Source organism: Rhodamnia argentea, chromosome 2 (genome assembly GCF_020921035.1).
Source record: "Rhodamnia argentea isolate NSW1041297 chromosome 2, ASM2092103v1, whole genome shotgun sequence".
Lineage (NCBI taxonomy): Eukaryota > Viridiplantae > Streptophyta > Magnoliopsida > Myrtales > Myrtaceae > Rhodamnia > Rhodamnia argentea.
In genome coordinates, this window is record NC_063151.1 from 1,852,896 (window position 1) to 1,863,903 (window position 11,008).

An 11,008-nucleotide genomic window follows, 5' to 3' on the forward strand; every position below is an offset into this window, starting at 1 on the left:
GTTCTCTTTTCCCATCTTGAGGGAACCAAAATTTTCCGCGAGTGTTGAAAAAAATGACAATGGAGATTAAGTTCATCCTACCCCACCAACTAGATTAGCTTGTCTTAGCCATCATGCCCTGTTTGCTTTCCTGACAAATTTGATGCAGAACGACTCGTAAACACTGGCTCGTTTTTGTTCGCGCCTACACCATTCCATCATCCACAACGACGGGAGCTCATGCAGTGCGTCCATGTATTATCGAGACTCGGCTTTCCTTTTGAGCGGGGGATATGGCTTGAGCTACGACTTCTCCACAGGCTTTGTACAAGGAAAGATCCTTTCCTCATCGTCCATATGGCTTGACACGCTCGTATCGATCGCCTGATGCGACTCGCCCATTAGCTCCTACCATCTTGTGTTTTGCCAATGTCCAACCTGTCAAATGACAAGGTGTGTAATCATGTTTGTTGACTGCAACTCCAAGGATTCGACGGAATTGACACTAGTGGCATTGCTTTTCACTCTTTAAAAAATAACACGGGATGTCCTTTTTCTTTTTGCACTGTGAGCTTTTCCATTAAGTATGCAAGAACTTTTGACCATCGATCTCCAAAATGTGGCCTTTTTCTTTGTTCTGATGTGCTGTGGTTGTTGATTGTGTTCCCCCTTTATATGGTACTGCTTTTTCCTCAGTTCAAACATGGTCTTGTTTGTTGTGTTTCCCTCCTGACTTTTGACATTTGCCCTTGAGAATTTCCATTTCTTGTATAGTTAGTTCACTAATTCCTGAATAGTCTGAACTACCATATTATCTCCCTTTGAGACCTTGTAGTTTGATGTGATGATGTGATTGATATGCATAAAATTGTCAAATGCCATCTGGTCAGAATGAAAACGATTCAGACGAACACATTGGACAATAATTTCGTGCTTTTCCTCGCGATTTTTCAAAATTTTCAGATAGTCAAGATTCATAATTGAGTAGACATGCGCAATAGCTGTGCACATGCGAGGTTTTGTTTCGATTGCCCGTACAGGACCTTTCATTCCACCTTTGGTCCCTAATCTCCCTCTAATCGCAATTGCGACGGTTAAAAAGACACAAGAAACATGATAATTCACTACTGTAGAAGACAAGGTCCAAACTTATTATGACCACCAAATCATAAAACAAGCTTAAACAGTCTCCTTATCCAGAATTCTGCTATAGGAATAAGTGTAATTATGTTGGTGAAGTTCAGATTGAGAAACAGAGTGTGAGATTGCATGGTCAAAGTGAAAAAAAAGCCTCTCTGGGCATGTGCAGGAACATTCCCAGTGATTTTGTACTTATAGCAGGACCCCAATTGAAAAGCTCATCAATCATGCAATTGCCATTAATCATTAGCTCTGTGACCCTCTGTCTAACCACTTCCCTCCAATTTGCAACATCTCAATAATACCGATACAAGCCTCTAACTTTCGTTGTTTCAGAAATTTTCCTCTCACCTTGCTTCTTAGGCTTTTGGCTTTTCCGTTCTTAGTTTCACTACTTGACAGACTGATATTCCAAAAGGACTAGCTAGATTTCACTCAATGCTGTAAAAACTGGCGACCGAGAACCGTTAACTGGAGCTGGAATGAGCCGGGTTGAGTGCAACCAAGAGCTTATGCAACCTGGAGCATTAGTAAACTCAGGAGCTGATACAGGCCTTCCAAGCAGCATATTCAAGCACGTTCTATCAGGGGCATCATCTTGCGAGCTGCCTAAACTGGTGACAGTAGAGGATGGATCTGCGAAACTAGCGCGTCCTCTATTCCCCTCATCCGAAATGTGCTGCAGCGCCATTGACAATGATGAGATTTGGTTACTCCTGGCAATCGAATTCTGATCTAGTGATTTAGCAACATCATCCGGTTGTCCCCGAGGGGACTCGTGCAGAACCATCTTCCAGCCTTGGCCATTCACGTCGATGCTCTCAGGCCCGTTGGCTACACCACTAGTGAGATAGCCCATGTCGTATCCTGGTGCAGCTTCTTTGTTTCGCCTCACAAGCTCTCCTGCGAGGAGGGTATTGCTGGTCATGATCTTCTCGACGTCGTACCTCGACACGTTGAAATTGGTGACCGCATTCACGCCCCGAAACTTGATGGCTGCTATGTCGTACGCCTCAGCTGCTTCCTCTTGCGTGGCTGATATAATGGAAGCATTAGGACTTAAATCAAATGATACCCTAAAGAATGGTGCTTTCAGAGAACAATGACGATGATTGCCAATCCTTCATGTGTAGGGAGCACAGCCCATAGTCCTGCCCCATAAAAGTTACATTGCCATCTTCATCCTCATACATCTTTTTTCTTTCAACAGACGGGGTAGAAAGAGGCAAGAACAGGAAAATAATGAACCAATCACTGACGCCAGGAAAGAGAACTTGGGAATTAGAGGTTCATTGAACGAGCCGTTATGTGAAAATTGACGATAGACCGTTGAACAGAAACAAGAAAACAAGGACCGTCGTAAACATAAGTTTTTTTTTTTTTTTTTTTTTTTTTGGTGACCCAGGGAACCCCCGCACGGCCGGCAGCCGGGGGTAAACCCTGGGGGCAACACGTGCTAGCCACCACACACGTGCCACCAGGTAAGTCACCATGCGACGTCCCTGGGATTCGAACACTCGACCTTTTGCGAGAGAAAGAGTGCTCGAACCAGCGGCGCCACTCAGGTGAGTGGTGTCGTAAACATAAGTTGAATGCCATGGAACAACAGAAAATCGGGAGAACTTGGTAAAGAAAAGAGGCAGCTCCACAACAGCAGACTAACAATGTAACTTTGAGAACTTACTGAATGTCCCAAGATAAAGATCCTTGTTTCCAGTAACTCTGCCGATTCGAGCTTGCCATCTTCCATGCTGGTGATGTCTGTAGGCACCAAATAGCCGAACGCAATTTTTGTAAGAAATAAATAGGACAAAAGAACCAAAATAATTCTTCAACAGATAGTAGAAGAAGGCAACCTTGTCACTCCTCGGTATATTGAAGCTCCCCTTGAGAATCCACTGCTTCTCCTGCATTATGCATGCAACTGGTCAATGTCAGTCTCGGATAGCCAATCTGAAGAAGCAAATTTCGCGAGAGAGACAATGTGCAAAAACTTTTACCTCCTTAGGTGGGCAATGTATTCAAGGCGACTCATTGTCTTCATCTCCTCAAGTTCTTTCCGATAATTTTCTAACTGCAACGTTCCACAAGAAGACTATGGCATCGTGCTGTGATAGCTGAAATGATTTACATAATGTGGCAAAGTGGGACAGGGTATTCTCATACCGAAAAATTTATGTGGGTTGAAGGTCCCCAGTATTTGAGGGCGGCAAGATCATACGCTCTTGCGGCTTTCTCTTCCGTATCATAACCCCCTGAAAAAAAACCAATTAGGAAGGATGCACAATTGCTGAAGAAACAAAGAGTGTTTCCATCAAATATGTGATATCTAAATCCGGTCTCAAACTTTAGGGAAAAGGTCATACCTAAGTAAACTGCGGTTCGACATCAATTGCAATTGCATTCCCAGGGAGCACACAAACAAAGAGCAACCAGTCAAGCTCATGAATATCAGAGGGACCACGAATTTCAGTCAAAAGAGCAAAAGGCCAAACACACACATGCCTGTACAATGATTCAGCTTTTCGGAAAGAAAGAGGAAAAACTGACCTTGCCTTCCTTTCCTAGACTGTCCTTCCTTCTTACAACTGTTATCCCAAAGATGAGCTTCATATCTACCGGTCCATCTATGCCTGGCGAAGAAGGTAAAAACACACTTGTAAAACCACAAACCAAGAACTAGGAAAATGGACCGACGAGCCGAAAGACAGTTCAGTAAGGAAACAAATGCATCGAAAGCGCAGACTGCGGTCAAGAATGATGAAGGGTTCGTCTTGAACTAACAATTATTGTGCACTTAACTTCGTTACAAGCAGCAAAAACAAAACGCAAAACGCCCTAACCTTGTAACCCCTCTGTACTGAGATGTCCTCTGGCCAAATGTGTCAATGGACTTCCTAGGCACAGGCAGCTTTTTGTCCGCTTCTAGTGCTCTCTTCCTGGTTTCTATGGCCAAGGACTCGGTGTTGATGGCTGGTGAGAATTGCCTTGGAGCTGTGAGGGCAACACAACCGGACTGAATCTGTGGACAGAAACCGCCAGATTCTTTTCCATTCACGCTCACACTCCCAGAGACTGCACAATCATCAACACCAACCAAGTTTCCCAAGCGAGACATGCCATTTGTTTCTTCCTCCATTGATGCTCTGTACACTAGCTCAGAGTATCTCAACTGGGCTTCCCCATCTTGTCTTCCATTGTAGTGAACTCCAAGAAAGTCCTCTAGTTTTGGTGCTGAACTTGGCATCATCCCTGAAGAACAAAAAAAAATGCCCATAAAAGGACAAGAATTTGCCGAGGACGATAAAACTGAAGCTATGAGCCAATCCTGGAGCAGAAGCAGAATCACATTTGATTGTTGGTTAAGGGAAAAAAACAACAAGCACCTTCTGGCTGTGACCTAGTGAGAGCTTCCATGAGACAAAGAGACCCATCTGACTTGACGGGCATTGCACACAATGGAGGGTGAAAGAAGCCAGCATTACCAACTTCTCCAACCTCATAGGAGAGGCTGAGAGGTACAGAACCAGAGTCAGTAGTGACAGAAGGAAACCTGGCTTGGTGACAATATGGATGATGATGCTGATGATGGGGTTGAGATGAAGAAACGTCCATTTTCATGTAGGAGGATTAAATATGGGGATGTCTTCTATGAGGCTGCATCTGCCAGAATATTTCAATCATTGGGAAGCTAAATAAAACCAACTAATCATTTCAAAATCTCCTGCTTCCCTCTCTCCCTTCACCAAAGCTTGGTTTCTTGTCCGGGCATTCAACAAAATATTTATGGAACTTCTTACTCCTCAGCTAAGCAAAGCACCCAGAAGCTCTCTCTCTCTCTCTCTCGAAAAGGAACAAAACTGGTCCCTTAGGAGACCAGCAGGCCATGCTCGGGAGATGGAGAGAGTGCGCCATTTCTAATCACCTTATATGTAACTTTCATCATGGGGATCTGTGAACATAGTTAGAAAGAATAAGGGAGACAGTTGGAATGGGTTCCAGCCAAAAGCGTTTTCAAGCTCCATTTTCACTAAAAAATTTGGAGCGTAGCGTTGTTTGGGTTGCTAATAAGTGTCGTTAAATAGCAAGAAAAACAAAATTGTCCTCTGCTTTATTTAGTGTGCTGACAGATATGTCTGAATCATCTCTTCAGTTTACAGTGAGCACGTTATTGAATACTCTCGAGATACTTTTTAAATAGTTCGGTCTTCAGAATTATATTCACACATAATACGAGAACCGTCGGTGCATTGAAATTTAAAAGCCTCAAATCTTCTTTTATTTAAATTGTTAATCCTCATGGTTGCGAGGAAAATTTTGAGCCAATCATGTTTCTCTATTCGGAGATTTAGCAAATTCTCCGCGCCTTGTCGCGACACACACACACACTCTCTCTCTCTCTTAAACATACACATTCAACGACAACGAGGGGTAAGAAAATGGCGTCTGGGAGTAGGTGGATTACGCCAGTGGAGACAGGGAGGACGCAAGTCTTAATGGCCGATTTGCTTTTATTCACAGCGACAGATTTGTGGGACAGAAGCTCTGTCCGTTTGGCGTCCCTTTTGTCAATTTCTTCAGCCCTGCCTCTGCGCCATTCCAGCAAGTCTTGCATTCTCCTTATGCATGTGAATCAATCATCAAATCCGTGCAGAACTCATACGGTGTGACGATTGAGACTAAGTGGACTCACACACATCAAAAGCGCGTAAGAATTTTTCAAGCCACTCTCTACTATGCATTGCTACTTCATCTAATGACCGGTAACCCTCTTCGTGGATACATTGAGTTCGATCCCTTGCACACCCTTCTCTTTATTTTCGAAGTTCCAATTATTTCGGTAAATCTCTAGAGTTGGTCAAGGCACATGAGATTGCAACTTAAGAACCGAAGGTTATCCATTCGAATCTCATTGATTACGTGCAAATTATTTTGGGTAAGGTCATCTACACAGATCAATGCGGGTGAACTTCACCTGTGTGGGAATCAAGTTAGTTGGTCTCCATATCCATGCACCCTAACTATACAAGAAAAGAAAAGAAGAAAGTTGTTACAATGGTCGATAGAGTCATTGACACTATATCATATCGCATGATGGAAGCAAGACACTTATAAATAGCTACATACCTTAAAATCGATGGTGTTTTATTAGATTATCCGGATAAGACAACTGATGCACTGCTTTAATTTTCCTCTATTAATACTCTGTTTTTGCTGCGATTTTCGAGTTTGTCCTCGTGATGCTGCTGATGAAAGGTTTCAGGAGAAAAATCCATGAACGCGTGAGTGCATGGAGTTCTGCATGAAAAGGGTTTGAAAGGGGAGACAGATTTTCCAACATGAATGATGAAATGGGAGGGTCATACCGCATGATTTTTGAAATATGAGAGGGAAAGATCGAAGTACGAAAAGCAAAAACGAAAGGGGGGGTGCGTTGCACGTATTGATTATATCGCAATGATGATCGAATCCATTACGAACAGTGAACTGGCCAGGCCACTTGGGAAACCTTTCTTTTCTTTTCTTTTTTTCTTTGGGTCTTTGGACAGCACTCGTTACGTCTCAGGTTAATCATCCTGTTCACGAGATCCATTTTTCGTTAGTGGGTAAGCAAGAATGGTATTGGTGGGGTTTTGCTAAAAAGAAGACATTTCTCTTTATTGCTGTCGGGGGATGGAGATGATGCTTTCTCTCCGCATCCTTCAGCTGGCTATGAGAAGACTTCAATGGAGTTAAAACTTCGTCCTCCATTGTACAGGTGAGGCCGTGATGTGTGGAGGAAGGAGATCTAACAAAGGGGTGAGCAATAAATAGCAGATAGGAAGAAGCCGCGAGACGCTTTCCGACAAGCTCTAGTCTTTTCTCCTAAAAGATCTCAGAGACGACCTATTAACTTCTTCTACCTTCCCCCTTGCTCTATGCAGAGAGACGAGCAGAACCCTGATAACGACCTCCCCTGACAACGACCTCCCCTGACCATACATTAAAACCTCCTCGCTTGACTGGAGAAGCAATCAAAGCCCAGCGCACCAGCTTAATCCGAAAGAGCGTACAGCTTTCGAAATTGTGAAGAAAGTAGGTTTCATATGCTACCTCCGCTTATACTCGTCTAGGCAATGTGAGACTATGACGGAGGAGAATTGATATCTAAGACTAACTCGTCAACATGTCAAAACTCCATGGTAATACTCGGTTTTTAGGGTCAAGAGATTAGGGCCATATGCAAGTCCACCTGCTCACTGTAAAATCTTGAAAAGAAAAATTAGATTTGAAGTACTGATCATTGCGGAAACAAGACAGATTATAGTACATTTTTTGTTTTAGTCAACATTTGAATTCGTGAAACGATTGCTTTATAATGAGCTTGATTGCGTTCATGCAATAAATGTGTCAACATGCTCTGAACAATTACAATGAACTTGTTCGTTACTGGATTACGAGTTGGCCCACTTAACCTATCCAAACACACAAACCAAATTTGACTGGCAAGAACCCGAGCAAACCAAGCCCTGTACTTCTTCAATCTCAATGAAAATTAGCCCATTTTTTAATACAGCAAACAAAAGATGGCATTTACATATCAAGTCAAGAACTCTGGAAGTGATCTATGAAACAATTGTTCCTTAACACTACTTTCTCAGAGATTCCATTCAGCCCTTAAATGGAGCTCAAACAAGCTTCGGAAGCTTGCTTTTGGCACATGCAAGTGAAGCACAGATCAATCTTCAAAATTGGGTCGTCCTAACAAAGCAGCGACTCTATCCTCTTCGTGGTGCTTAAAGATGTACATTAACAAATAGGCATAGAAACAGAAGCTGGAACGTGCACAAAGGACATAACCCATAACCATCACCACCTTCGCACTAATGATGTGAGCAGCTGCACCAGATAGAATGATACCATGTCAAACTAACCATCTCAATATAAAACTAAATACAGTTCCGATTGTTCAACTATGAGCAACAGGAAAGTTTTCCACTTGTTCCCAACACAAAAGCTCTTTATCAATGAAAATGCCACCACAAACTAAGCATTTTATGGTCATAATTTTGAGATCTCCAAGTTTGTAGAAGATCGACCATTAAAGGTTTCAACTTTCTATACCAACAGAGACACCATTACGATATCCACCAGAATAAATTAACAAGGCTTTTAACGTCCTGGTCAGAGTTCAAAGACAAGTTTCGTACCTCAAACAGTTCAAATGGGCTTCCACGTTTATAGACATCGCTCTTCTTGCTCGTATCATTTGGGAGAACACTAAATAACAGCATCCTCCAGCCAATAAGCAGAACAGCAGTGCTTCCCATTGTAACCAAGATAAAACTGTAAGGAGGAACATGGCCTGATAACACAGCCCTTATGGCTATTCCAAGCTGCCAACAGAGTCAAAAGGGACATTCATTACGCCACAAAATTGTAAATGTCGAGCTCTAATATGCCAGGAACTTTCGCACTTCATCCTACCCATCAACATTCATCGTCAATAGAGAAAAATCAGAACCATGCAAGTTGCAATTTGGTCTTGCAGAAAAAATAAGAAACGAATAGAGAACAGGAGAAAGACAGCTCCTACATCTGCACTGAAAATATATCACCCTGCATCTCTATGACAGGTATATATCACTCCAATAACTTTTGGGCAGACCAGACATTTGTACTTATCGTATAAGATAGTAAAGAGGATGAAACAGAAAGTTATTCCGCAGTGATGCACTCATCAGACCCCTTAACCACAATCACAAAAATCATGAAGGACAAGATTGGCAGCAAGCTCATCATTTCCATGTGCAGTACAATGGAAATGGTTACAAATAGAAAAGGAAAGTACAAGTTCAGCAACTCAAACTTACCGGAATTCCCAGAGTCCATGATTTAGTAGTAGAGAGGACTGCCTTAGACAAACCATTCTCGCCACGACCATCACCAGCATAGCCCCCGAGGAAGTAAGCACCCAAAAACCAGCCTGATTAAACAAACAATCAGGTTTTTAAGTTCATTAATTCTCCAAAAGCAGTGGCAATCATAAACTATTTACTCCACGCTTTCCCAACATGCTTATTTGATATTGCTTTACAAATGTCAGAACGTAACGAATTGTATTATTAGAGATTTTTTTTAAGGTGATTACTACTGCATACATTTTAAGGAAAACAATAACATTTAAATACGCGGTACATTTAAGATTACTTTGGCTTCTTTAGAGTGGTTATTTTCAAGTTCTATTAGATACGACAGTCATCCTCTGTGCTATTCAAGGTTTATAAAAAGAGGAAAAATGTCTCATTGTCCGTCTCATTTCAAACAAAGCAAAAACCAAATTCTTGACACCTTCATCCTCTTCACTTTCTGTAACCATAGTCTTCACCTCCTCTTTCTTTACCTCTATTCTCTTCACCTATTACATCTTCGAAACAACTGGTTTAAGTAATTTTCCAATCACTCTAACTTTTCTCCCCAATTAGCGAGTGATCAGTATATGTAAAAAAAAAATTTGACACCTCGTTCCACAAGTCAATTTCCAATACTCACCCAAAAAAGAGAAATACCAATCATTCGTCCATTTACTTTCTTCACAATTCCGCAACCCAACTCTTCCACACATTCGAACATTATGTTAAGTTCCCCAAGCGTATCAGAAACAAATTCGTACATTCACAGAATCAAATTTTTTCCCAATTTTCCCTACAATTAACATGAAAAATTGGAGCATTGCTGAAAAAAAACCTGAACTTGCGATTGAATGGAGAATGTTTACACATACCAGCAACAAAAGGGTCAGCGGTTCGCAGAGTCTCAAGGTCGAAAACCGGGAATCCATGACTGAATCTACCAATTGCCGTGAACAGAAGCAAAGCCGCGACATCCCCACCAACAAGCAGAGCGACCCGTCTGAAACAAAACGATCACAGAAAGCACAGCAAATTAAACCCTGCAAAATCACCACAGAAGAGGCACACAACAAAACAGACAAGCAATTTCAACAGTAAAAAAGGGAAATTTACAACGGACCCCCATTTCTTCAAACGGGAGGCGGAACTCGGCTTCTCGAATTGGATGACGCCCTCGAGAGGAACCCTCTCCTGACCCACGAAGACGGTGTCGCCGCCGTCAAACGGAGGAGGGGGAGCTAGCGTAGGCTGCTTCGTGGCCGGGGGGACTGCGTCGAGGCCGTCGTCGGCTCTAACGAGGGCGAGCCTGGAGGGCTTCGAGGGGTGAGTCCGGGAGAAAAAATTAGGCTTGCGGTTGGAGAAGAGAGGAGGGCGTGGGGTGGTGAAGGCGATGGATGAGGAGGAGGAGGCAGAGGAAGTGGAACAGCAGCTTTTGGACGAGAGAGCCCCGGTCGGAGCTTGGCTTAGCAGCAGCATCTCCGTGGAACAGCACCAAGACTCTGTTTTGTGGTGGCCTCTGCTTTTTGCCTCCTCTCGACCTTCCAGCTCTTCAGAGGGAAGGATACCAATCCTAATCCATGACCTGTATCGAATGTCGTCGTTTCTGGGGGAGAACATCTCCAATTTTTAACATTCATTGTGCTAAAGTGTAATTAAATTTCAAAATTTTGAGAAAGTGCAATCAAACCTTAAAATTTATCAAATTTATACAATCAATTCCTTCCATTAACTCCGCCCAATTCAATTAACAAAAAATTGTTGAAAGTGATTTTTTATCAAAAAAATATGTCCAAAACGACATCGTTTTGGTTCAAATTTAATTTTCAATACATATATTAATTAAATTAAACTACAAAAAATATATATAAAAAGAGAGAGAGAGCAAAACTAGCGAGGGCCTTGGCCCGCACAACCCTCGCCGCTAGCAATGGTGGGGGCAAGGGTTGGCCGGGGTCGTGAGGCGTCGGACAATAGCCGATGACCCTAGCTTATCATAC

At 42.6% G+C, this 11,008-nt stretch overlaps 2 protein-coding genes across 5 annotated transcripts; both read right to left on the reverse strand.

Moving 5' to 3' along the window:
- Positions 1-1,325: 1,325 nt before the first annotated feature.
- Positions 1,326-5,077, reverse strand: LOC115746366 (AP2-like ethylene-responsive transcription factor CRL5). Of its 3 annotated transcripts, XM_030682097.2 has the most exons (10): positions 4,506-5,077; positions 3,963-4,371; positions 3,670-3,752; positions 3,486-3,494; positions 3,286-3,374; positions 3,120-3,214; positions 2,976-3,026; positions 2,804-2,880; positions 1,806-2,154; positions 1,326-1,733 (listed from the first exon to the last, which is right to left on the reverse strand). In XM_030682097.2, the coding sequence occupies exons 1-10, from the start codon at positions 4,738-4,740 to the stop codon at positions 1,544-1,546; spliced, it is 1,587 nt and encodes a 528-aa protein (XP_030537957.1). In that variant the 5' UTR covers positions 4,741-5,077; the 3' UTR covers positions 1,326-1,543. The 3 variants fall into 3 exon arrangements, with proteins under 3 accessions (XP_030537957.1, XP_030537953.1, XP_030537956.1); XM_030682093.2 differs by having other exon boundaries at positions 1,326-2,154; positions 4,506-5,070; XM_030682096.2 differs by having other exon boundaries at positions 1,326-2,154; positions 3,120-3,193; positions 4,506-5,063.
- A 2,648-nt stretch (positions 5,078-7,725) lies between these two features.
- LOC115746388 lies at positions 7,726-10,583 on the reverse strand. Of its 2 annotated transcripts, XR_007197544.1 has the most exons (6): positions 10,132-10,583; positions 9,884-10,011; positions 8,973-9,085; positions 8,310-8,495; positions 7,905-7,998; positions 7,726-7,783 (listed from the first exon to the last, which is right to left on the reverse strand). XR_007197544.1 is itself a non-coding variant. In XM_030682134.2 (5 exons), exons 1-5 carry the CDS (start codon positions 10,485-10,487, stop codon positions 7,969-7,971), a joined length of 813 nt encoding a protein of 270 aa, XP_030537994.1. In that variant the 5' UTR covers positions 10,488-10,582; the 3' UTR covers positions 7,726-7,968. The 2 variants fall into 2 exon arrangements, 1 of the variants encoding a protein (XP_030537994.1); XM_030682134.2 differs by having other exon boundaries at positions 7,726-7,998; positions 10,132-10,582.
- Between the last annotated feature and the right edge of the window lie 425 nt (positions 10,584-11,008).